This window comes from Tenrec ecaudatus, chromosome 4 (assembly GCF_050624435.1).
Source record: "Tenrec ecaudatus isolate mTenEca1 chromosome 4, mTenEca1.hap1, whole genome shotgun sequence".
Classification (NCBI taxonomy): Eukaryota; Metazoa; Chordata; class Mammalia; order Afrosoricida; family Tenrecidae; genus Tenrec; species Tenrec ecaudatus.
The window spans coordinates 24,192,699-24,219,758 of NC_134533.1; the positions used below are offsets into that span (position 1 = coordinate 24,192,699).

Here is a 27,060-nt window from a genome sequence, read left to right on the forward strand (position 1 = left end):
CCTCGCTGATTTTGCATTATTGAGTTGCATGGCAGATAATAGAATCAAGTCAAATTTCTGATGGTCAGAGCCGAAGGCGTAGAACTGCCACCCCATAAGGCTTTCTTGTGCTGTTTCCCCATTGACTGCTCTCTGTGACTCACTGCAGGAAGTTAGTTTGCAAGGAACCAAGGTCATTCTTTGAGCTTCCTAGCAGTGGTAGTGATGATTATTCATCTGGTAACTCAAGTTCTTTCTTTACTTAGAAAAGAAGTTTTTCACTCCTTCCGTTATTGTGTTGTTAACTCTGCCGACTTTATGCATCATTAGTAATGCATGTGAAGGGAGGGCTATTCCTAGTGATTGGTCTTTGGATGTTGTATCTTGGCAGTGATACAAACAGATGGGGTGTGCCGGGCCCACCCTATTGCCTGGGAAGCAAATGGTGCCAGCTGATTCTGCAGTTAAGTAGGCACAAGGGATGCATGTTCCAATAGAAGCTTGTTTGGGGACTCTCTGGAGACTGAGTTTAACATGTTGGTTACACTGTGATTTGAGGAACGCTTCCTACTATAGATAGGAGGAAGGTAAGGAGGTAGGAAGTCAATGTTGTAGAATTAGAAAGTGGAAGCATTTGTCTGATCCACGCTGTTCTAACACTGATACCACCTTCCCAGCATCGCCAGACTTTGTCACACATTGCACACTGCCACTGCCTTGGCACAGTGGGGAGGCTTCAGAGAGTTCATGGGAAATTCGTTAGCTTTCAATTTCATTTTTTCATAAGCTTTTTGAAGAGACCCCCATCCCCTGTGTTTACCTCCTAAATTATTCCCTAGGATTGCTTTCCAGGCAGACATACTTAAAGCTAAACATCCACAAACTCCCTGCTGTTGAGCCAATTCTGACTCATAGGATCCCATAGGACAAAACTGAACTGCCCCATTGGGTTTCCAAGGCTGTACGCCTTTATATGGAAGTCAACTGCCCCATCTTTCTCCTGAAGAGCAGCTGGTGAGCTGACACTGCAGATGTTTTAGTTGGCAGCCACGCACTTTGACCACTGTGCCACCAGTACTTCCAGGAGGACTCAGGGAGGATATAGTTTGGTTACTCTGGAGGACACTCCTTGCCAAAGGCCTGTGCTCAGTGGGATCCAGGGCAGCCCCCAGAGAGAGCGCGCACGGGCTGATGGAAGAAGCTGCTTCCAGGTCTGGCCTGCGTTCTTCAGCTCCTCCCCAATCCCTGTAGACCGCGCTCAGTAGGAATGAGGAAAGCACTGCCGATGGAAGCAGGTGTAATGTCTCGAACAGTTACACTTCTCAAGATTTTGCTCATTTCACCTCCAACCCATGTACCTCTCGCCGCCTCTCTCAGAGATTGTTGCACTTCAAAGACTTGTATGTATTGTAGGTGACCCTATGAAGGGGGGAAAGCCTGCCAATTAAACGGTGGCCCACAATTGTAAGATGTATCCCAGTTGAGACGCATAAAGAAATGTTGGTTTTATTTTTATTTTTCAAGTATATTTTAGAAGTGACGAAAAGTAGCATTTCTGCTGCTGCTCTAAATGTACATCTCCTTGAAGGGTCAGCCTCTCAAACAAGGCTTTCTTTCCTTCCTGGTTGGTGACAATGAATGTTCTACCATGCGTGGTAGAACTGTGTAAAGTGTCCCAGGAGGGGGGAAGGTAAGGGGTGAGGGCTAGAGTGTGTAGTTCCAGACCTTGTCCGATCAAAAGCACCATTTAGCATGTGATCAGCCTGGGCAGGAAAACTCGCTTACAAGCTCTCTATTTCCCCCACGTGCTGTGAGGAGAAATGCCAGTGACTGGTTTAAGGAACTGCACGTGACTGTACCTACAGCCTATTCGTTTTCATGACAGGGAATGGAACGGAGTCAACTGGGAAACATTGGTAGCTGCTGCTCTTCTCTTGCACCTCTGCTTGAAAGCAGGGTCTCTGGCTGGCAGCCGGAAACCTGCTCCTGCCTTCTCCTTCTGTGGCAGGAGATTGATTCTCACCAGGGCAAGCTGGAGATTGGAAACAGTGTGGCACACATGGAAAACTGGGGTCCCTGGGCCACATTTATCCTTAAACTGGTCCTTGTACACACCTCTCCCCCTGCCCCCCAGGTGTTTTATTTTTAGCTCACATCAGGAGCTTTTGGTCAAAAATCCATACTTCTGGCTTCTCTTAAAACACAGGAAGAGCCAGCAATGCTAAGCCCACATTCCAGCATGCTAGCAGTCGGCTGGAGCTATGTGATGGGACACAGGACTTCCTGTTTGCCCGTTCATGTCACTCCCAGTGGGCACGGTTGCACGGTCACCTGAACAAGCCCCAGGCGGCTGCCGTGTGAGCAGAATGATTGAGAGAGGCCGTCACTGGCATCCTGGTGTTAGTGCCTAACAGAGAGAGCCCTTGTGCTGGGCTCTCCTCTGTGTCGTCCTACCTGCCTTTCTAGCCGGGGGTGAGCTGCATGGGAGCTGCTGATTATATCGTCTGACTTAAAAAAAAACAACCAAACACCTCAAAACTTGTGGCACATACTCCAACTTGAATTTATGCTTGGTCCTAGATTATGTAATTAAAGAATGTTGTCAGTTGTTAAGAGCACTTTTGCTTGGGAAACAAAAGGGGTGTGTGGGCAGAGTGGACGGAGTAGAAGATACGGGGACATATGGATTATGGTGACATGGAGGAACAGACCTCTAAGTAAAAAAGGTTGGCAATCATTGCCATGCGTGCCCCACTCCCCTCTCTGATGTGTCAGCCTTGGCCTTCTGTCCGTCTCCTGGAGCTACTGCAAATAGAAGTAAACATGCCAGAAGCCAGCCTGCCATTCTTGCTGGAAGCAGGAGCCAACCCAACGCGGTGGCCTCACCATTGTGGGCGCTCTGAAGCTCTTCAGTCCCTCACCGCCCGCAATCCTTTGCTTGTTGGAAGGGTGTGTTCCTTCCTACACAGCGCAGGTGCTAGCTGGCTACAACGAAGGGGGACGTTGTTTATCTTTCCCCTGTGTTTCCTTATGAATGACCTCTGAGTTGGTAATTGACAGGGATTATCGCCATTTTTTTAATCTCTGCTAGGAGGCTGCTGGAGTCTTCCCTCATTTCCTTATCCCGTTATGATGGAGCAGGATCCAGAGAGCACCCAATTTACCCAGACCCAGCGAGGTAAGGCCCAAGTGAGAAGTGGCACCAGGTGGGGGGAGGGGCGGCCCTTGTTGGACTCCCCCTCTGTGCCTCTCTGGTCCTGGTGCTCTTTGACTCTTCAGGTACATTTTTGAGGCAGGTGGTTCAGGTGATTGGGAATGGTTGCAGGTAAGTGAACAGAATCCCGGACTGACAGACATTCATGACTGAGCGCTTGTCCTTGGGGGCACTTTTTGCAAGGGGGAGGGGGCTAGAGGAGGGACTTGAAGAAGAAACAAAGGCTTTCACCAACAGAGAGGTGACCTGCAAATAGCACAAAAACAGAACTGAGTGAGAAAGTGAGGGTTTCTAATTTGTGAAGAATATAAAACTAAAAGATACCAGTCAAGCTCATTGAGATGTTGACTTTTTGAGGCTGACTCCCTCAAGGAAGCGAAAACGAGCTGCATTTTATTCAAGTGCTTGCTTCACAAACTAATTTAGAAGACATTTGGAAAGTTCTCAAAGAGGAAACTAAGAAATCCAGATGAGTTCCAGGCCTACACTGTCTGTTCCCCTGCTGGTAAAGAGGAGGGCCAATAAGAGGGTGTGGAATTGGGGCTATAGAGACCAGCCCCTCGGGGTGGCATGAGCTGAATTTCCTGATCCTGTTTTGATCTAAAAGGGGGATAGTGTGTGCTTCATTTAACCCCAAAGCACATTGTAAGGCGTTCCCAAAGAACAGGTGAATTTACAGTGGTGGGGTTGGCAAGGTCAGAGAAAGCTCACTGAGCTTGGCACGCCATTCCTAGTCCACTGGGCGAGTGACAGGGTTTCCTCATTGCTGCAGTTGTGTCGTAGTACAAGGGAAAAGATCCTGTGCTGCATTCTTTTCCCTCCCAAAATGGTGGCTCCAAGGATCAGGGCCCACCGGGATTGATGCCGTCAAGACTGGCCCACAATTCAGACGATGGCCCAAGCACTGAGTTTATGCTAGCCTCTGCTGTGACCTGCGCGTACTCCTAACCACTCTGAAATGCAGAGGTAGCGAGCTTTTTGCTATAAAATTGTGCTGTGTTGGGCCCCGACAGAGTTCAACAGTGCTTCCTAAAGACAAAGTTCTATATTTGTTCTCTCGTGGAATAAATCTATTTATTCCTACTCTGATCTCTGTATTCCCAGAAAGTGCCAGGCTTTGGGGTGTTGGTCCTTTTGACACAGAGTAAGTGTTTGAAAGGGCAAAGTGTTGCTTTGTTTTTTAAGAAATCATGAGAATTTATTTAAACATTTGAGATTTTCACCCGAGACATTTTAGGGTTGTCTGGTGGTTTCCCTAAGCTCTTTAGAAGGAAGAGGGGTGGTACCGCATGTTACCAGTGGTTTAATTTCTTTCTCCTCTTAGGCGTCACTGTCTGTATACTTCACCATGTGTGGAGGTCAGTCTAAGGGCTATTTCTCCTCAGCATTCAGATCCTTGGCCACCCTCTGGAAACTTTAAAGGGTTGAAATGAAACATGAGTGTATTTGTATTTAATAGTGTGTCAGGATTTTTTTGGTCCATTTATTTTTAACCATTGACATATTGTTTCATAACTTAGAGATTCCCTATAGTTCAATAGTGAAACTACTCTGTTGGGGTTACCTAGGACTGAAATTGTACCCCCGAAAAAGGGTTATCTTTGTTAGCAGCAGCAGGGCTGTTATTACTAAATCGATTATCAATATCTCTCCCTACCCTACCCCCCATTAGTAAGGGAGGCTGTCAACCAAGGAGTGAATGCACTCAGTGGTCATTTCTCAAGAATAATTAAAAACAAAACTAAAAAATTTTTCATTCTCCACTTGAAACGTTTCTACTGCTGCCTTCTTTTCTAGTCTTGATTGATAAGAGCATTTACCCAACAACTGGTTGATTTCTGCTAGATGTACAATTGGTAGACAGCAGAAAAATTTTAGGAGTATTGACTTTCTCTGTTGAAAATTTAGGATTATGTGACTTGTCCTTACACAATGCTAGGGAGCAGGGTCCTAAAGGGATAGTGAGAACCCCACCCGTTGAAGAAGTTCTTTTACCCTGATTTCTTGGCCAAGTCATCTGCATAACCCACGCCCACCTGCTGTGCACAGCTACTGGGATTCCATGACGCCAAATGCAGCAGACTGTTCCACAGCAGACTTTTGAGTTCCAAAGACTGTCAGTTAGCGTGCCCAGGATGTTCCACTTGATGGCTGGCCAGACAGCGAGACCTCTGGTGACAGTAGCAGCTGGCAGCAGGGTCTTCTTTGGCCTGGGTCAGTGCACTTACTGAGGATAAGTCCGGGGATATGAAAAAGGTCAAGTTGCAAGATGTTCGTAAATACTTTCATACCATTTGAGGAGGAACATTTCCAGCTCAGTCGGATTTAAAAATAATGGTAATAACAAGATAGATGCTTTTCCCATGTATATACACGTGTTACAGAAGTGCATTAAGTATAAAGATCCCCAAGAACCCTCGCTTTTGATAGCTGTGCCTCCTTTTAGCTTGATCCTCAATTACAACAATGTGCATTTTTACATACGTGTAATAGTCATACATTCGTCCCATTCTCCAGTTTTTCTCCCTGCTTTTATTTGGAGTGTGTAGTAATGCTTTACTCTTTTTAATAGTTACATGGTGTTTCTTAGTTTGGCTAGAATGGGTCTAATCTGTTGATGGGCATTTGGGATGTGTTCCAGTATTCTCTATGATTGCTAGCACTGTTGCAAATGAACCACCTCCGACAGCTCTTTGTTCTTGTATGTTTCTATAGGATAAAATTCCTGGTGGCAGGTTTAAGCCTCGACATTTTTTACTACTCAATATTATCACAGAAGACGTTTCTCTGTTCGTGTTTTGCTCTCACTTTCTCAGTGTGTAGATTGAGCTCATCTCGCAGTGTTGTGAGAGATGTGGGGAATTGCATGTAGGACACTATGAGTTGACTTGGAGTCTCAAACTAAACCCCTAGTTTGAAGACCTAGGCGCACGCTATTTACTGAGAAGGGTGGAAGAAGGAAAATCAGCGGTGCTTCCGTATTATACAATACCCCTGGAGCCTCTGATTCGAAGACACAGACATTCTCTTTTCCTCTGTTAGAATTTCTCTTCTTCCGAGTATCTTTTCACTCTCAAAGCTGCCTGATTTTTGCCATGTTACAGATATTTATTTATGGGAGCCAGGATGGGAGTGGTGAGAGGTTCCGAGAGATTGTTTGAAGTAGAGGGCCAGATCTGTGTATTGGTTGGAGGAGAAAGCAGGCCTGGTGAAGACGCCGCCTGTGGTGCCTTCTTCATCTGCCTCAGTCTCCCTGTCTCTGTAAAGGGGTGACCACTGAGGTCCTGTCACACTTGACATCTTGAAGGATGGCTGCTGATTGAGGAAAAGCTGTGAATCCGTGTGAAGGGCTTCCGGAGAAGCTGAAGGGCTTCGTTAAGCTGCAAAGGAAGGCCCGGTGCTGTCTTCTTTGGAGGGGACAGCTCTTGATGAGATGATGGCTGGTTAAACAGTCTGTTTGCCTTATCTCAGACCAGAAACACAGGGGTTAGTCTGATAAGCATGTTCTGTAGTACAGACCTCCTGGTGAGTTAAATGCCCTTTCTTTTTCATGTCTCGGAGTTCGTCTCAGCGGGGAGATGTCATGGGAGAGCTGGATTTCCTGCCACTCAGAGTCCCCAGCTCAGTGCGAGTGTGTGTGTGTGTGTCCATCTCTGTCTCTCTCAGATTATCTCCTGCTGCCTACTACGCCCAGAGGATGATCCAGTACCTCTCGCGGAGAGACAGTGTTCGCCAGCGCTCCATGCGCTACCAGCAGAACCGGCTCCGCTCCTCCACCTCCTCCTCCTCCTCAGACAGCCAGGGCCCGGCCGTGGAAGGTGCCGACTTGGAGTTTGAGGACTTTGAGTAAGTACATACCCGCTTGCTTTTTTCCCCTGTCTTCCAGGGCTGCTCAGTTGGCTACTGTCCGAACCCGGACAGTTGGCGTTCTTTCTCCTAAGTTATTATTTATGAGCAGTAGGATTGGTGAGGGACTGAGGGTGTTGATGCCCAGGGCACTCCTCCCTCTGGTAGTCTCAGCGCTGATTCACTGGTCCCTGCAGGCAGAGACAGCCCATTGAGTCCCAGGCCAGCGTGGGAGAAGGTGGCTGCTGCTCCTTAGGCACCATTTCCCTCCCCCTGTGTGCCCATCGACTTTGGAGATGCTTCTCAGGTGCTGTGCTATGCTGGCAGCATCTGGTTGCCAGCAGGGAGGTGGTTGCTCCCCTTAGCAGAGGTGGGAGGGAGAAGGAAGGAAATCATTTGGGTTTTCCTTGGAGGTGGGTCCACCTTGGTATCCTTGATCAGACTGTTTTCTTGGGGTTCTACTCCCTTCCTGCACGAAGAAACCTGATGGTGTAATGGCTAAGTGCCGTGATGCTAACTAACAAGTCAGCCTCTGGAGCTGCCTCTGTAAAGATGTGGCGCAGGAGCCTCAGTCCCCTGGGCTCGCTGTGAGTTGGTATCCATTCTGTGGACCACAGTAGCTCTCTTTTGCCTAAGTCTTCCTCCACACGGAGTCTTTGCAAGTGTCTTGTCACATGAGTCTGATGGGCTGAGTGGGCTTTTTGCGTGCTTGGGGAAGGTGACCCAGGGGCTAGCTAAAGCACTATTCAACTCCAGGCCCCAGCATTCATTCCTGGCCCCCACCCCACCACCACCTGACTGCTGCGTTTTGCATTCCCTGCCCTCCTCCTCCTGACCTTTCCCGGCTTGTTTCAAATTGGACATTCTCCTCTTGTTTTGACTTTGGTGTTTTGCTATTCTCAAACCTCCTCTTGTGCTGTCAGTATTTAGACTAGCTCAGCCCACCAGTCATCTCCCTTCATCCCACCTTGACGTGACTTGCTCAGATCTGGGGTCTGAAGCGCCCTTGCTGCCTCCTTCCCCTGGGTTGGGATGAATAGGAATCTCAGGAGCCATCTTGCCACAGAGCCAGTAATTGTTGAGAAAGCGCTCTGACAGAGAGGACGCAGAAGGTGGGAGCAACCTTTGTACCAGTTTGCCTCGTGGAGGCTCTGACAAACACACTCACCAGTGGGAAGCGAGAGGAAGCCTAGAGGGGGGTTTATTTGTCTGAGCAAGACGTGAGTGTGAAGGAACTGCGAGGGTGCTCTGATGTAGTCTGGTGTGGCCAAGGAAGCAGGAGTGGTGAGCATTGGTCACCAGCCCCAGGCCCTGAGCCCAGCTAATTTGGACCCTCAGTCCCTTCTGTCTATTCTAAGGGAAGGTGGGAAGGTGGATGCATACAGGAGCAGGGGAGAGGCCCAATCTGCAGACACCTGTAAGCCAAATCTCTTGTAGGTGTTGCTGATTTTCCAGTACTGAGGTTTAGATAGGGGGCCGCTGTCAAGCTCAGTGCATCCACTGGGCTTGTCCTGGGCACCTGAGGGCAGGGTGGCGGGCTGCCTAGCCCCCTTGACATGCTTACCTGCAGGCTTTGTTAACTTTGCACGGGGTGGGGGGTGGGGTTCCTGCTTCAGAGCTGTGTGCGCCTCGTGACTTGTCCTTCACAATGGAGTTCTGGGTTACTTTAAAACATTCTGTTCTCGCCTCACCTTCCCTTTCTTCTACACCCACCTCCTCCCTTTCCCCTTTCTTCCCCCTTGATTTTCCTGTGTCAGGCTGCCTCCTCCCACCAGTGCTCTTGCCCACCCCACCCCCCGCCACCCCCACTCCCGGCTTCACGCTCCAAGTTTACATTTTGTCTTCACCCTCCATGGTCCGACTTACCTATTTTCCTCCTAGGGTTCTGGCTTTGCAATCTGCTCAGCAAGTGTGGGGATTTTTTGCACACCCTTCCAAAATCCCCTTCCTGGTTGTTTTCCTTTCTTCTGGGGCTGACGCAGATTGTAATCTTGTTTTTAATAGCAGCTGTGGATTAGTCACCTACCATTAGTGGTCCAGGTCTTCTATTGAAGGATGCTGCTGGCTGCTGATCCACCGTCTGCTCCTTCTTTCTGTCCCCTTCCCTGTCTCTTCCTGCTGTCAGTTGATGGTGCTGTTTGCTCCTCTGCCCTTCATTTGGAAGTGCGCTGTGGGGGTAAGAAATTAGATGTACCAGCCTTTTTCAATCTTGTCAGTGGGAGGAGTCTCACCACTGGAGACCCTAGTGTGAGTCCCAGCTAGTACACCTTAGGTACAGCCACTACCGTTTTGCCAGGGGAGCCATAAGTGATGGTGGGATGCAGAGCAGGTTGGCCCATGGGGACCCAGGGAGTCTCGTTGGTCTGTACGCAGCCCAGGGGTGGCACAGAAATGGGGCAGCATTTCATTCTGCCATGCCTGGGGCTGGCTCGATGGAAACTAACGTCCGAGCACTCCTTTTCTAGAGCTTGGTAACGAGTGACAGGGGAGAAGCCTACATAGCTGCTCTTGTAGAACTTCAGGTGCAGAGATCCAGGTAACCTTGATGTGGTCTGGGCTCCTCCAAACGCTGAGAGTGCCTTCAAGAGGGCTGGTCTCTTCTTCGGCTTTCTCATCCTCTCAGCACATCAGGGTACATGTGTTTGCTGCCCACTGTGATCTGGCCACCCTCCTGTTACCTGCTAACTCAGAGATCTTTCTGCCATTCTGACTCCCCACCAGGTATATGGTCCCCAGAGAACCCCGTTACCAGATTGGTTTTCTTCCATCTTTTGAATAAAAGGTATCATATATTCTACAGATGTTCTTTTGTAGATTAAAAAACACTAGTGTAGTTGATACATAGATATATAGATAAGGATGGAGATATGTAGTCATAAACATATTACTAAATCTGTCTTTTAAGTCATATTTGTATATAAATCAGTACAGTTCATAACTAACACCAGTCCAGTGTTTGTACTTTATACAGTGTACCTTTCTATGGATCAGAAACATGAAAGAATCACATCATTAAAATCATTATACAGTAGCAATAATAACTTTTTGATGTGTGTCACAAAGCCATACACACCCTTTTCTTATGAACCACTGTATGTGCCGCAGGATTTTAGTATAATAGGCTTTACCAGAGTTGGTTCATAACTACTAGTTGTGTGTACGTTTGACGTAAGTCTGCTGTAAGCTTATCAGGTGTAACCCAGGACTGTCTGTATCTACCTATTTCTGATCTTATTTGAGTCTCCTAATAGCTCAGTGAGATACTATTTACTCCACTACGCTATTTTGCTAAAAGAAGATACTGTGAATTGCTCAAGTCACAGACGTGTCTAAGCTTAGCAGACAGAAGGAAGCATATTTAGGGTCTTTTATTGCCTTATAGATTTAAAAATCTCTAAACACGATGTGTAGCCCTATTTGAGCCCCTTCGCAGGTTTGCTATGAGCACAACCACGGAGATTGGGCTCTAGGGCAGACGGTCAGCATCAGGTTAACTTTCTGTGACCACCTCCCCAGGCCTCGCCTCCTGCCGTTCAGCCTGTCTGCTTCGAGGATGGAGACAGCAGGGCCCCCGCACCGTGTTTATCAAAATGCAGAAACAGGGTATCCAGGAGCTTGCTGTCAGAAGGCCTCTCCTGAAGCCCTTGCTGCTGTCTGCATAAAGATGTTCCCACGTAGGGGAAAGGTGTGGCTGCCCCTGACATTGCTGTCTGCCTGCTTGCCAGCCCAGACCACCTGCTGGAGCGTAGATGCTAAAGAAGCACAAGGAAAACTCCTATTTCCATTTTTTGCCACCCTGTAAAGAGACCGGGGGAAGCTTCTAATGCCCGGGTTAAACTCTGTGTCCCACAAGGCCTGAAAGAGAGACAGTGTGAGCCCCTTGATGGCTGTTGTCCCAGCTGCCCTTCTTACCCATTTGATCAGTTATCCTGAGTAGTGACATGCCAGCGCCAACCCCCGCCTCAGGTTCCTGCTCCTTTCTGCCTCCCTGGAAGGGACTCCTTCCAGGGCAGATGGAGACCTTGTGCAAAGTCCTGGCTACCAAGGGTTAGAACTAGTGAAGCTCCGGGGTTACATCAGCCACTACCATCTCCCGCATCTGTCCCTGCCTCTGGATGATTGTGTCCAAATGGTTCTAGCTCCGAAGAGAACAAATCCTTCATTAAGCGTTGTGATGTTGAGCAGTGCTGGGTTTCTGTCAGGGGAGAACATCCCTGTGAGAGAATTCTAGTCTTTCAGCCCAGAAATGAAGTCTCTGGGGCCTCTTCCATTTCTTTTCTTAACTCTGCTAATCTGCCTGGCTGAGTTGGGTCCCCTTTACCCCCAAATCCATGTTGTGGCCAGATAGACAAAATAGTTCTACTGGGAGTATTACTGGAGCTGTGCTCAGTAATTTGACTTGGTACGTTTTAGCACTACCACATACACATGTCCAAGGCAGCAGGCACGCCTCTTTGTATGGCGCTCATAAAAGAAGACCGATCCCTTTGACAAGGACCTTATTAAAAGGTCCTCTTGATGTATGGGGTGGCTGGTGGGAGTTGTGGGGCTGTTGGCACACGTTCTGGCCTCACCTCAGCCGACTGAGGCCCTGGGGAGGGGGTGCTGCCCTGCGGTCAAATCCGATGCTCCTCTCCTGCCCTTTTGGAAAAGGTTCTCACATTTGTGGTTGAGTCATGGGTAAAATAGGTTAGACACCAAGATAACACTCGGCTTTGAATCCTGAGAGTGTTGTAAAACTCGTCTGCTTGTTTCCAGTTCTCCTCGCTAGAAATTTCCAGAGTGAAGCCAAGAGTCCTTGGGAGTATTTGCAGCTGCTCTTTTCTCCGTGACTGGAATTCCTGTGACTCCTGTGACTTGTCTTTCATAACAAATGCTTCACTTGTGGCCAGGAAAGGGCAAGGTTAGCTCTTGCCACCTAGACTTTGGGGAGGGATTTTGCAAGGCCGATTGAGGAAGCTTGGATTATGTGTATGGAATGTTTCCGACTTGAGAGAGATCAGAAAGGAACCTGAACTCTGAAGGGCTTGGAAGGCCTGCTTGAGATGTTTGGATTTCACTGTTACCTGGGCAGCCATATTTGATGTGAATTTTAGGAGCAAACCGACAACCTGGGCCTGGGCGAACTACCACGGTCAGTCGATGGATGTAGTTTAGGCCAGAAGTTCGAAGGGCTTTCCTTTTCAAGAGCGAGGCCTGTTGCTCTAGGGCTGGGCTCACCAGACCGCTGCTCTTTCAGTGCGCACCCGGGGCTCCGAAGTGAAATAGGGGCCTTTCAAAGGGTAGTATTCCGATAATGGTGGTTTCACTTGTTTGTAAAAAATATATTGATGACTCTAAAATTGTATATTGCTTTAATATTGTCGTGAGGGACAGGGCTGGCTCTTCGGCTTCAAAAGTTTGCTCTTTGGAGGGAATTAGCTGCCTGAGGACAAGAGTTCAGCCATGTGACTTCTCACTTCACCTAAAGTATTACCTGGAGCCTTTCTTTACCCTTCCTGGAGCCGGGTTGATCTACGTTGATAAATTAGCAAGTGGCTCCTAGCACAGTAGTGATGAGGCTGGGACCCCTGGCCACGGCCGGCCAGCCCCACACCCTTGAAACGGTTTCCTAAAGAAGAGCCGTGATTCTCTCTTGCAGTGAACATCCTCTGAAGACTGTTGTTTGTACTTAACAGAGGTAGTGGAAAGTCTCAGAACAGGAGAGGATGCCCGGCACCTGTAGCATCCCAGAGGAGCCTATGTGGTATAATGATTACTGATTGGGCTGCTAACCCCAAGGTCAGCAGTTTGAAACCACCAGCTGCTACACGGAAGAAAGATGAGTCTTATCTACTCCCATAAAGAATTACGTGCTCAGAAACACATGGAGCAGTTCTACCCTGTCCTACGGGGTCACTGAGAGTCAGAAGTGATTTGATGGCACTGAGTTTGGTTTTGGTTTGGTATCCACACCTATCAAAATTTCAGCTCGTTGCCAACAATTTCAAGGCAGTTGATTAGATGTTTGTGCACTCACTTGGTAACTCTTTCTGAGCAAATAAAATACCCCCGAATACCACAGTTTGGGACTCCAGAAGAGGAGAAAAAGATGACATGTCTGGATTATGACTGGGCTGAGAACTGGAAAATACTAAGAATTAAGCAGCCAGTGGGGGAAATAGGTATACTGATTTGCATAACATGCAGATTAAATTTAAAAGGTAGACTAAAAAAGGAAAGAAACTTACACATGGCAGTTATCTCAAACCATCTCCGACACTCCTCTTCCCTGGGGAAAAATAAAGGCTCTCCAGGTAGACCTGTTCTATTTAGTGTCCCTTATAGATGCTGTCATCCGGGGGGTTGCGGGAGTGGGGGAGGCCTTCCACGGATGGCCAGTGTTTGGAAGAGGCTGGGGCTTCCTAGTAAGGGAGGGTAGTCTTACTTAGGGAAGGGCAAGGTGACAGTGCCAGCCAGGGCCAGGAATGCCAGCTCAAGATGTCTCCTGACATCTTGAGATTGAGGAGAAAAAGACACGAACGAGGTTGGTTTTTAATAGTCTAATGTTCAGCAGGCCACTTTGTGCTGTCAAGGGGACAGTGACTTTTTGAGCTCCGTGCTCCAAGAGCTTCGGTTATAAAGGCTGAGTCAGAGTCGTGTGTCAGTTTTGAGCAGTGACGACCTGACCGTCCGATCGGGACTCAGACAGCAGGCCATAGGTGTGTTTTCTTCCCTTTAAATTATAGTCCCTCTCTGAGACATTTAATCCCGGGGCATTTAGAAGAGTCGCTGCAGTTTTCCCACGTATTGCAAAGGTGCATCATCTTGCGTTCAGCCCTTGTTTGGGATGCTTGATTGTCTGAAGGGTGTTTTTAGCTCAGAAAGGCTCTTATCTCCCCCGTCCTCCACTTTCTAAATGCCCCTGTGAGAGTTAATCAGAGATGCACAGGGTCCAGCAACTGGGCGAGCCACTAGTAACCCAGCCAGCGCCGTCCTGCTGGTTTACCGGCAGCGCCAGGCTGATGAGATGGACGAGGGTTCTCTGGGGGTTCCCTGGAAATAGCCTGTCTGTGAAGGAGGAGCAGTGACAGCTGACTTGCACACACTGGTTGTTGCTGATTTTGTTTGTTTGTAAGGTCCTCCTTGAAGAGGACGTGGCCCCAGAATGTGGCCTTCTCTCCCCGCTTCCTAAGGTAAACGGTCTCACTGGGTCTGCCGTCTCCACTGTACATCTGGCAGACATCCGTCAGTCCACTGCGTGTCTGTCTGTCGACTTTGTGGTGTCCCCGTCAGCACCTGGAGTGAGCCCTGCACACAGTGGCTGACCCCCAAGGGCAGTGGTATTGAAGTAATTTTTTTAAGTTTTATTTTTAGTTATAAATCATTTTATTGGGAGGCTCTTATAACAATCCACACATCAGTTGGGGGGGGGGCTCTTGTAACAATCCACACACATTTGTACGTATGTTGTCATCATTTTCAAAAACATTTTCTTTCTGCTTGAGCCCTTGGTATCAGCTCCTCTTTTTCCCCTCCCTCTTCTACCTTCATGGACCCCTGAGAAATTACTATTTTCTTATCTTACACTGTTTCCCTTCACCCTCGTTTTTGTTTTTCATCCTCGTGTGTGGGGAGGTGTTTATAGTCCTCAATCGATCGTTGCAGTTAGTTCCCTTTTTCTCTCTCTCTTGTCCCCCACCTTCCCCCTACCCTTATGGTATCGTTACTCCCATTACTGTTCCTGAGATTTTATCCATGCTGGGTTCCGTTTGTCGAGAGCTCTTGTCTGTCCTAGTGTACATGCTCCAGTCTAGCTGGATTTGTAAGGTAGAACTGGGGTCATGAGTGTTGGGGGGTGGGGGGCATTAATGAACTAGAGGAATGCTGTGTGTTTTGTCGGTGCTGTGCTGCACCCTGGCTGGCTCGTTGTTTCCTTGGGACCCTTTTGTCCAATTGTCTATAGGTGGGCTTTGGGTCTCCTCTCCAACCCCCAAGCCCCCATCATTTGCATCAATATATTTGTTTGTTTGGGGTCTTCTGCTGCCTGATGCCTGATCCAGTCGACACCTTGTGATCACAAAAGCTGGTGTGCTTCTTCTATGTGGGCTTTGTTCCTTCCCTGCTAGATGGCCGCTTGTTTAACTTCAGACCTTTAAGATCCCAGACACTGTATCTTGTATTAGCCGGGCACCATCTGCTTTCTTCACCACATTTGCTTATGCACCGCACCCATTTTGAGGTTCTGAAGTACTTTCGCTCTTTGCTCTTTCTCCCAACCATAGTGCTTTCCCCTCCCCTTGCTTCTACTCCGCTCAGACACTCTGGACATGAATTCAATTTTTACTGACAACTCCTTATCTTAGGACCCTCCCTTCTTTCAAAATACAGACTCCAGATCAGAGGTTCCCAAACTTATGTGGTCTACCACCCTTCTTTCAGAAAAAGAAGTACTTGGCACACCCCAGCAATGAACAACCTTGGTGTCCTAGCCTCCCTGTTTCTTCCTGGTGCCCACTTTGGGAAGCTCTGGTCGGGAGGGTCACTAGTAGGCTGCTCCTTCTCCCTCTCATTTCCTTGGATCTGGGCTGAAGAGCCAAAACCAGCGTTGTTTTTCCTCCTGCTGCTTAACTTACCCTTCGGGTTTTGCCTTCGAACGTGGCTACCCTACCCATTCCAATTTTCATAGTTTTTTTCCGCTCAGCAAATGGTCTGAGTTTTTGTTTTTGGTTGTTGCCCCCGTAAGAAGTCCTGCTGGTGTAAGGGTTAGGTTCCTGACTGCTAAACAAAAATCAGCAGCTGGAGCCCACCAGTTACACCACAGGAGAGCCATGTGGCCGTCTTCTCCCATGAAGGTTTCCTGCCCTGGGAACCCTAAGGGGCAGCTCTGCTGTGCCCATGAGTCAGAATTGACTTTCCATGAGTCAGGTTGCCGTGTAAGAATTGATTTAACAGCAACGGGAATTGCCCCAAGGTGTCTTTGTTTTTCTTCCCACAGGCAAGCGCCACATTGGTGTGTTTGTCCTGTGTTCCACATTTTTGTAATTACTCTGGGTTCTTTTTTTTTTAAGTCATTTTATTGGGGACTGGAACAACTCTTATCACAATCTACCCATCCATCCATCCATCCATCCATCCATCCATCCATCCATCCATCCCTTGTGTCAAGCACATTTGTACATCTGTTGCTATCATCATTCTCAAAACATTTTCTTTCTACTTGAGTCCTTGGTATCAGCTCCTCATTTTCCCCCCTCCTTCCCTCACTCTGGGTTCTTCTCTGCCAGCTTTTCTGTGCTAGTGTTTCCTGCACTTTTGAAGTCATCTCTGTATTTATTGCACTGGCTTTTCCCTGTCCACTCTTCAGCTGCACAGAGTACTCTTCCTTGTTTAGATGTGAGTTGATCACAGTTTTGGCTCTGGCCCTTCCTTGTAGAAGCAAACAATCAACTCTACGATGTGACTCTGTGAAGCCAGTTCTGCCTGATGGCTGTAAAAGAAAGCAGTGGATTTGCTGCACAATACTTGGCTCCCCTGGCTTAGTGTGCAACCTTTTTGAAGCTTATAACCGTTTTTAACTTCAAAATACTATCTAACATGCTGTTAATTTTAGTGCTCATTGTGAAACATGAAATGATGAAAAGCTATCATGAATTTGGTTGAACTTTTAAATGTTTTAGTATTTACTAATAGTAATTGGAGTCTAGATATATTTGAAAAATGCTAGTGTGCTGGATTCGAGAGCCACCTGCTTTGTCTGGTAGCCGTCTCCTGCTTGCGTGCATGTGGCTACCGGGGCTGTGATCATTTTCAAGCTCTAGCGACTGCTCTGTTGGCCAGGAATTTCTGATCTCAGGTTCCTTTTAACCCCCATTTTACTTTTCAGGAGGTCTTAGCACTCTCGCACGCTCGCTCTCCTGGCTTTCCCCTCCATCTGTAGAGTTTCAGTTCAAAGAAATTCAAAGAAATATGAAGTATTGAGGAAAACAATGCCATGCATTATCTTGTGTGTGTGTGGGTGTGGGGGGGGGAGATAAAGACGTCGTACTGGCTTTTTAATGGATCAGTTCCCAATAGCCCTTGTGTTGATTTGTCTTTGGATGCTCAGCAGCCAATTTTACCAAGATATAAACGTCTCATAGGCCTTCCTTTCTGGCTTTTGAGACTCCCACTGGCCCACGTGAAAGCCAATGTGTTATCTTTTTTTTTTTTTGAGAGGTGACTCAGTTTATTATTCTCAACTGGACCCCATCATTCCCACATCAGCTCCAACACGGCTAGGAGTTGCCACCTCCCAACCCCCATACCAGTCACACCCCAGAGGTGTGAAAGGGGCAAACCAGTCAGAGTTCTTAGGAAAAACCTTTATACAATCATGAAACAAGGAAACCAAACTACAGGACGGGTCTGGTCACTGCACACGGTGTGTGAGGTGGACAGCGTCCCTTTTGCAGCTGCAGACGTCACCAGCTGCTGGGGCTCCAGGCATGGCGTAAGGTTGGTTAGGGCAGCAATGCCGGGAGCAGCTTCATTTTCTGCGGGACCATGGAGTTTCATCCATCTTGTGAAGGGGCTTGGCAGGGTGGAGACCATGACACCCGTCAGGGGCCTGATGCTCTAGCCAGGGCTCGGGCTCAGGCAGCTTTGGCCTCGTCCTCCAGCTCATCTAGGAAACGCTCCTGCGACACCGAGTAGAAGGTGTAACCGTAAATAGCAAGCACCAGGGCCCCGATGCCCAGCCCGGTCACGATGTTCCGGGTCCGCCGCTGGGGCAGAGTCTTCTGCCACTGGGCGAGTTCCACCTGCCACATGAACTGCTGCTGCGTGAGGGTGAGTTTCTCCCGGGCTGGGTCGATGCGCTGAGCCACGGGGCCCTTCCTACGGCTACCAGTATTTAGAGGGTCTCCAGCGCCGGGGGCCGCCATATTGCTACCGCCAATGTGTTGTCTTAACCTTGGTTCCAGGGCCAGTTTAAAGATAATTACATTGGTTTGAAGGTACTCAAAAGGTAGAATTCCAAAAATGTTCCAGTTGAAGCTCTCGGAGGTTCATTTATTTTGTGAAGTTGGTTAAGCAGCTAATTAGCTGCTCCGTCCAGCCAGTGCCCTTTGACTTATTGTTCTTTCGATGCACTGGAGACTAAGCCACAGGAAACCACTCTCCTCTCTTGTGGGAAGCAGTGAAGTGTGGTAGAAAGAGCAAGGGCTTCAACATCAGTTGGGCTTTGAATTCTGCCTCAGCCACTTACAAGTTTGGTGCCCCTGGACATCTTACTCTGCCTGTTCTGTAAAACAGTGTCTTTATGTGAAACCGAGCAAGTGATACCTCATGGGGTAGTGGGGTAGTTAAAAGGGGTTGATGTCACAACCTGAGTAACCTTGTGCTGACACTTGCTGCCGTTATTAGTTGCCATCAAGTCCATTCTGAGCTGTGATGACCTGTTTATAGCAGAATGAAACATTGCTGGGGGGGGGGGGGGGAAATAGCAACTGATAGCAAGGGCTCACTAGAAAGAAAATGTTTTGAAAACGATGGCAACATGTATACAAATGTGTTTGATACAGGTGATGTATGGATTGGTATATGAGCTGTAAGAGCCCCCAATGAAATTGATTTATTTTAAAAAGAGAAGAAGAAACATTATTCCCTGTGTCACCTTCACGATCTTTGACTGTCCAAAACCAACAAAACGTTTTGCCATCCTCAAATTAATGGTTATCCTATAGCTTTGCGGCTTGTAAGCACTCTGGTATTTGTACTGTGTAATCTTTCCCCACTTGTATCCCAGTCCCTAGAGAGGCTGCTAGAGAGCTGTAGGATCGGACAGAATAATAGAGGAGAACATGGTAGAAGAGGAACTTAATGGTCCATAAAGGAACACCAGACTCTCATTGTTTCAAACTCAAACGACTTGATTTAGGATCACACTTTTTCAGTATTCTTCCTCATTGTTGATTTTTCAGTCTCTTTAGAAGAAGATCCTTCTTGTGTTGGTTTGCTTTCACTCCTCACTGACTTTTCCACACCAGGCACCTAAACCAATTCATTTGAAGGTGTCATTTGTTGAATTGATGGGAGGTTTTTCTTTCTCCAAGAGGCCCCAGACCCAAAATTTCTTATAATTTTTTCTTCAGTCTAGTTTGCGCATATATATATATATATATATATATATATATATATATATATATATATATTCCATTGCCTTCTTCTATTGTCCATTTTCCCACAAACTTTTTGAAGACCCCTGATACATATATATCCATTTCAGATGCCTTGGAAAGTCATAACTTGACTCCAGTCTCATGCTATGAGTTTCAGAGACCACATTAGCTCACAAGAAAACCCTCACCCTCCTTACCAAACTGTCACTAAATGGCTGTGCGTCAGAGGCCACCCAATTCCAAGTGGTCATGGGCCTCGTTTCTATGAGATCTTCTCTCAGATGTAGTGTAGGGTTGGGGATGTTTGTCTACAGGTGCTTCTGCCTAAATGACTCTTAAGTGTGGTCTCTTTTTGTTTCCTCCAGGGACAATGGCGACAGATCTAGGCACCGAGCTCCCCGAAATGCCCGGATGTCTGCACCTTCGCTTGGACGCTTTGTCCCCAGGTAAGAACTGGACGGTCTGCCACAGAAGTAGCCTTTCTGAGAGTGTAGAATTTGTCAACCTAGTGTCTGGTCGGTGGACTGTCCTAGTGAGCCCACAGTCTAGCCCTGCCACCTAGAGACTTCACAGGAGGAAATGAGCCACGTTAAAAATAGAACTGTGGCCTCAGGAACATCCTGTTGATGAGAAAGCCCTGGGAAAGTTTACTAGAGAAGGAGCAGATCTGAGGGAGTTGTACTCCTGTGTGGGCTGCTGTGAATTCCTTGGGCTCACTGGGTCCCTTGCCCCTGGTTTTTAAGGGTAGGGAGATAATCTAGCCCCTTTGTGGTATGGTAGTATTTAGTAGGCTTTTCACACACAATTCCTTCTTGTAGGCGTTTCTTGCTGCCTGAGTACTTGCCTTATGCTGGAATTTTTCATGAACGTGGACAGCCTGGCTTGGCTACTCACTCTTCTGTTAACAGGGTCCTGGCAGGTAAGGAAATGTTTCTGTGGATGTTGACAATTGCAAGGGGCAGGGAACCAGCTAAATCTCCTTCTTCCCTCTTTTCCCATGTTGGTGTGGTGGCATCTTGACATCCGGCTGAAAGCTCTGCTTTCTAGTCCTGTATTCGGTTCCTTCTTTCAAGGCAGCAAACCGCCAGGGTGAAGAAACCTGGTTCTTTTGCCGGTGCCTGCGTCCTTCAAACCCATAGAGTTGTACTTTTTCTTTCTTTCTTTTTAAATTTGTTTAAGCCTGCTGTTTCTTAGTCCAGCGATTCGGTTCTGGCCATGCTTTTAATTGAATGATGAAAGCATCTTGTTCATGTTTCAATTGGTAAGAACTCATGAGGGAGACCCTGTGATTTAATTAGGAGCCTAATGCACACCTCTCCGACCCTCGTGCCTGCCAGCCAGCACATGGGGCTCCCCGCACTGCGGCGTCTTCCAAGGGCAGATGCAGAGAGAGGGGAGACCCATAGAGAGAGCTAAGCTGGCTCAGAAAGGCCCACGGAACAGAGAAGGGGCTAGGCAAGCCCAGCTGAGGCCATTTTCTGAGGTGTTGTTCAGGGCCAGTGTTTTGGAGCTCTGAAGTACAGCATGACCAGGCTAGGAAGTCAGGTGTGTGCTGCTGCTGGAGAGTGAGGGGGAATTTTGTTTCCTTCTCCAGGTAGGTAGACTTACCTGTTTTTTAACAAGGTTTATTTCCCTGCCACTACCCCCAACAGCCAACTTGTATATATGTGAGAGCGTGAAAGAGATAAAACCCAAACCATGTATATGTGATAACCACCTGTGTGGAGCCCTGGTGGTGTACTGGTGATTCATTAGACAGCTCACCGCAAAGTTACCAGTTCGAAACCAACGGTAGCAGGGGAAAGATGAGGCTTTCTTCTCCAGTACAGAGTGACAGTCCCTGAAACACACACAGGCAGTTCTACCTTGTCATGTAAGCTCACAGTGACTCAGCATCAACTTGATGGCAGTGAGAATAAACCACCTTTATTCAAAATGTGTTCTTTCTTGGACAATCCAGGTTATTACTAACTGCCATCGACTTGATCCAGACTCACAACAACCCTGTGGGGTAGGATAGAACTGCCCCTGTGAGTTCCTAAGGCTGTAACTCTTTATGGGAATAGAAAGACCCATCTCTCTGAAGGAGTAGCTGGTGGTTTAAATCTGCCAAGCTTGCTGTCAGCCCAACTCATAAGCAGCATGCCACCAGGTGCTTCCAATGCAGGCCAAGTGGTGGTGAAAGGTAGGAAGGGATCTCTGCGAGGAGTTGACCCGTGAGGCCCGGAGGATGTTTTGAACTTCATTTTAGTGATTTCTAACCAAGCTGCTGGACCATAGGGTCTGGTCTTCTCCCAAAACTATTCTTGACTCAACACCAAGGCCTAGAAATCCCAGACACTTGTTTTTGTTTTTTTTCAGGCAAGTACCAGGACCCTATAGGCCCAGGCTGGTGGGGAAGCTGACTGTACCCCAGGCTCCTGCCAGTCTCATCTGAGAAGGACTCTGTGACCCTAGTTGTTGTCGGAGCCCCGTGAGCCCCAAGTCTCTCCTTGCTTGGTGCTTCTGTGTGGACAGGCTGCTGGCATGTGGTAACACTCCCGAGAGCTGCTCCACCCCATCGCCCCACCTCTTGCTCCTTCACTGCTGACAACCGTCGGCCTTGGCTTTTATTTATTTATTTAAGTAGTTGTGTGGGTTTGGTTTTTGTCTTTACTGGCCCCAGTAACTGCTTACCTTCATTTCCTGCCTTTCACATCCACCTCTCATGCCAGAGTGGTCTGACAACCCCCACCCCATTTAACTTAGGAGAAACCTTTGCCTCCCGGGGGGGGAAAAGTTCTCGAGCAAGGCATGCAACACCCTGCTAGAGCACAGAAAACCTTGGCTCCCACAGAACCTCTCTCTTGGGAGAGGTTAATAGATGAGTTCCATTCACAATCAAACTCGTTTCTCCCCCCCTTTCCAGGTGCGTGTTGCAGAGGGCCTAACTGGTCTTGTCTTAAAAAACCTGTGTCATCTGTAAAGACTTGGATCCTCCCCCCAGATTCTGCTGTCAACTGGATTACTTGTTTCTTTACCTGGTAGAAAATTCCAAAATCTGTAGTAACAACCTTTACAAAAAGTGGAACATGTATCGAGCGCTTAGAATACTTGACAGCTGGGAGGGAGAGGAACCCGGCTGATCCCAAGTAGGGAGGTTTCAAACCTTACCCTCCAACCCACCTTCCCAGTTGGCCTCACCAGAACAGTTTTAAAAGGACAAAGTGTCAAAATGCCAGTCTTTTTCTCAGGACTTAATCTCGGAGAGGGAAAGAGTTCCCAGGGCGCTTAGCTGACCTTCAGAGTTTTGCTTATATTGTTCAAATTCCTTTTACGTGGTTCCTAGACATAGCTTTTTATGACCCCTGGTGCTTACTGAGGCAGATCATGTTATGTAACAAAATAGTCCTTTCCCCAAACCTTGCCCTTCTGAATACAGATGTTTTGTTTTTATTAAACTTACTTGTTATCATGTAATAGAGCTGGTACAATAATGGTTTTCAAAATGAAAGAAATTGGCCTTTTAGCAGTAAGCACTCCCAAGTTTTCCTGGAAAGGCACTTTCTCTTGTATGATTGGAATGAGGTTGTTATAGTCTCAGAACAATTAAATTCAACAGATACTTGTTTCACAGCTGTTGTGTGCCAGGCATTGTTCTTGTCTCTGGGGATAACAGAATGTATTAGACTTCCATCCAGTCGCTCAGCGTCTAGGTGGTTAGCCCTACATCACCCTTGCTGTTTAAATCTCAGGTCAAACAGGTTTGCTTCCCTGCGTGGTGAGTGGCTGTTTGCAAGGGTGACTGAAGCACAGAAATCTGGCCGGCCTGAAAGGAGAAAGCGGATGCACACCACCATTTTTGCAGACCTGGCCAGTCTTGTGGTAACAGATGGGTCTCCGGTGGATCCTAGGCAAAGTCATTCAAAATCATCAACAAAAAGGGATTTGTAGAAAATGAAGATCCATTCTGTCCGCTTCTCACAAGAGCCCAGGGAGCAGTAATAGGAGACAGAAGCTGCTGCCAAGAAGTGCTTTGGCTGTCTGTTGATCTTCATGTGTTCTTCCCTATCTTGGTGTCTTTCCCACAAATTGTGTAGGTTTCCTGAGGCCCCCAGTCACCCATCAATCTTGGCCACCCCCCACCTTGAACCGCGCAGATTCTGACCTCCTAACTAGAGCAGTGGTTCTCAACCTTCCTAATACCATGATGCTTTAGTACAGTTCTTCACGTTGTGGTGACCCCCAACCATAAAATTATTTTCATTGCTACATAATAGCTGTAATTTTGCTACTGTTATGAATCAGGTGACTCTTGTGAAAGGGTCATTCAACACGCGCGCGTCGTAACCCACAGTTTGAGAACCACTGCCCTAGAGAATGTTTTAGTGGTAACAGGACAAATCAGGGGAGCGCCCCCTGCTGACTGGTTTGCACACATCTCTAGCTCTGTGCTGTTAGCTAACAAAGAAACAAAGTGATGCCTACTATGGACCAGGTCCTGACGGAACATTTTAATCATTCAAACACCCTTGTGAGGTATTTCCATTCTTCAGGAAAGAAAACTACCACGTAGAGGGATATAACATTTGTCCAGTATAGTGTGAGAGAGAGACCAGGAGCTTTAAGCCAGGTCGTCTGGGCTTCTAACAGCTATTTTCTGTCTTCTGTGCTATATTTAGAGACCTGGTGGCACAGTGGTTACGGACTGGCTGCAGACCAGCAAAGTCAGCTGTTCAAAGCCACCAACTGCCCTGTGGGAGAAAGACAGGAGTGTCTACTCTAACCTTTAAAAAATGACAGTCCCAGAACCCCACAGAGGGAGCTCTACCCTGTCCCCCTGTCCTGTAGGGTCACTATGAGTCGACATCAACTCAGTGGCAGCGAGTGGTTTTGATTTGCTGCTGTGTTTGGCTTGTGTTCAAGTAAGCAGTACTTGCCACTGGGTGCTTAAGCTTGTACTATGTTCTGGTCTGTTTGGGGCCTTATAAAGTAGAGTGAGAAACCCAGCATTTGACTGCTGCCTGGTAATTACTGGAAGAATTAAAAAAAAAAAACTTCTGAGGAATCAGGACCTGAGTAATGTAGGGTATTAGTTATCTGTCCTGCATTTTCTTTTTGACTTTGATCATAATGAGCAACTGCTCATAGCAGATGTGGGCCTGTTGTACTTAGTTCAGTATTTTGATTAAAATCAATGGGAAATGTCAGAATTTCCTTGCTCCTTGCCTGGTGAAGTGTTCTGGGTGAGACCTGGCCTTGTGCCCAGTCATCCTTGTTTGTAAGATTCTTCCTTGACCCACTGGTTGTTTGGGACCGCAGCAGCGTTCAATGTCCACATATTTGAGAATTTCTTAGGTTTCCTTTTTGTTGTTGATTTGTCATTTGTGTTGTGGTCTGAGGGAAACGTGTGATTTAAATTATTTTAAATAATTTTACGACCTAGCGTGTGGTCTGCCTGAAGAATATTGTAAGGGTGCTATTGTTAGATGTCATGTTCTGCAGAGTGTTCAGCTTCTGTATATCCTTGCTGCTTTTCTGTCTGGGTGTTCCAGCCATTGCGTCGACTTACTCAAGTCCCAACCATTTCTTCCTTCAAGTTTGTTTCATATACATGGGTGCCTTGTTAAGTGCATAGAATTTTATAATTGTTAGATCTTTCTGATGAGTTAACTGTCTTACTATTATAAAATGTTCCTCTGTCTCTAGCAGTACTTTTAGCCTTATCACCCGTTTTATCTGATAGTATTGTAGCGACTCCCAATTTTTTTAAATAAATCATTTTATTGGGGGCTCTTACAGCTCTGATCACCATCCATCCATTGTATCAAGCACATTTGTACATAATGTTGCCGTTATCATGTTCAAAACATTTTCTTTCTACTTGAGCCCTTGGTATCAGCTCCTCTTTTTGTCCCTCTCCCCTCCCACCCTCATGATCCCTTGATAAATTAGAAATTATTTTCTTACCTTACGCTATCCACTGTCTCCCTTTACCCATGTTTCTGTTGTTTGTCCCCTGGGGGGAGGGTGTTGTTTATACATAGATCATTGTGATTGTTTCCCCTTTCTCCCTCTTCTTCTCCCACCCTCAGTGTCTTCACTCCCATTATTGTTCCTGAGGAATATATCTGTCTTGGATTCAGAGCTCTTATCTGCAACCAGTGTACATGCTCCAGTCTAGCTGGATTTGTAAAGTAGAACTGGGGTCATGAGAGTTGGGGAGTGTTAAAGAACTAGAGGAATGTTGTGTGTTTTGTCAGTGCTGTGCTGCACCCTGCCCAGTTAGTTCCTTCCTTGGGATCCTTTGGTGAGGGATGTCCAACTATCTGCAGATGGGCTTTGGGACTCAACTCCACCCCCCTTCGTTTGTATCGATATGATTGTTTGTTTTGGGTCTTCTGATGCCTGATACCTAATCCTGTCCACACCTCATGATCACACAGGCTAGTGGGCTTTTTTGTTTCTCCGCCAGATAGCCGCTTGTTTATCTTCAAGTCTTTAAGACCCCAGACGCTGTATTTTGTAATAGCTACACACCATCAACTTTCTTCACCGCATTTACTTAATGTACCTACAGAGTACTGGGAGCTCTTACAGCTCTTACCATAATCCATATATTCCAATTTTTTAATGCTTTGTGCTTGCATGGTATATCTTCTCCCGCCCTTTTATTTTCAACCCGTTTATAGCTTTAGACTGGAAGTGTTTTTGGTAGACTGCACAGTCAGATCTTACTTTTGTTTGTTTGTTTGTTTGTTTAATCCTGTTTGACAGCCCTCTCCTTAAATGGAGTGTTTAGTTCATTTGCATTCATTGTTACTGACATCATTGGATTTAGGACTGCCATTTTGCTGCTTATTTTCTATTTGATATCTTTTTGTTCTTTTGTTTACTCCTCTTAGTTCGTTTCTATTACATGGATATTTTCTGGTATATCATTTTAATCCACTTACTGATTTTTAACCTACATCAGGAATTTCTTCAGATTTACACAAACTTAATTCCAACAGTGGGCAACAGAAGCTTGGACCTCATTGACTTTTAGGAATTAGCCAGACTTTACAACCTGGTATCATAGCTATGTAACACAAGTTGCTTCATCACCCATACCAGGTCTACACTTGAACTGGCAGATCTGCATTAAACAATACGATTTTGGGTCATCGTTTTATTATTGAATGAGCATGAACAGAAATGAATAATAATTCTGTTCATGGCCTCTTTATCTCATTTGCTTGATCCCGCTCTGTACCCTCCTGATATCCAGTAGCCAGGAAAACAAAGTGAGTGACACGTTCCAACTTAACATCAATTAAGATGGCTGTTTATAAAATTCTAGATAAATGGACAATTAGTAGTGGTGGTACTAGCTAGGGCTGCTTTAATAATTAACCCAATTACATTTCATTCTGTGCCAGTGATGAAAGTGAAGGTGATAAAGGGGCTAGTTTAGTTTCTAGGGAAACAGACAAGTAAGTACCAAACTCCTTCCAGAGAGCCCAGCCCTCCCAGCTGCCTCACTGTGCCAAGGGCCGTTTACTCTTGTGGTTTCCGCCGTCCCTGGAGCACTTACGTCCTCAGGACCCACCATCCTGCACCACCTCTCCAAGGGCCACCTGAATCACAGAGTCTAAGCTGAATTATCTCTGCTTCTTCAGCCCTAAGGAAAATACGGGGCCTTGCCTTTCCTGCCCCTTTTATTATCGTGTGACTGCGTTATTGTGCGCATGCCTCTTTCTCGTCCCCTGTTCTCCCCACCCACAGATTTCCACTGACCCTTTCCTTCCTTATGCCTTGCCCAGGCCTGTGCCCTTCTGCACTGCGAGAATAGACATGGTACTTTCTATGTGCTTGGCGTTTCCCAGAGCACTGTGAGTACCACCAGCCTGTGTTAGGCTG

At 47.1% G+C, this 27,060-nt stretch overlaps 1 protein-coding gene and 1 pseudogene across 12 annotated transcripts in view; one reads left to right on the top strand and one right to left on the bottom strand.

The window, feature by feature from the left end:
* Positions 1 to 27,060, top strand: part of AMBRA1 (autophagy and beclin 1 regulator 1) — a 174,596-nt gene that overhangs the window by 75,567 nt on the left and 71,969 nt on the right. For 5 of the 12 annotated variants that reach the window (XM_075545788.1, XM_075545787.1, XM_075545790.1 and 2 more), the window contains 4 exons: positions 3,071 to 3,157; positions 6,860 to 7,039; positions 19,545 to 19,625; positions 19,998 to 20,098. In XM_075545788.1, coding sequence (XP_075401903.1) covers positions 3,071 to 3,157; positions 6,860 to 7,039; positions 19,545 to 19,625; positions 19,998 to 20,098 — 449 coding nt within the window. The remainder of the gene's footprint in view (positions 1 to 3,070; positions 3,158 to 6,859; positions 7,040 to 19,544; positions 19,626 to 19,997; positions 20,099 to 27,060) is intronic. The other 7 variants (XM_075545789.1, XM_075545792.1, XM_075545798.1 and 4 more) reach the window with 3 other exon arrangements.
* LOC142446599 (cytochrome c oxidase assembly factor 3 homolog, mitochondrial pseudogene) lies at positions 17,647 to 17,943 on the bottom strand (annotated as a pseudogene).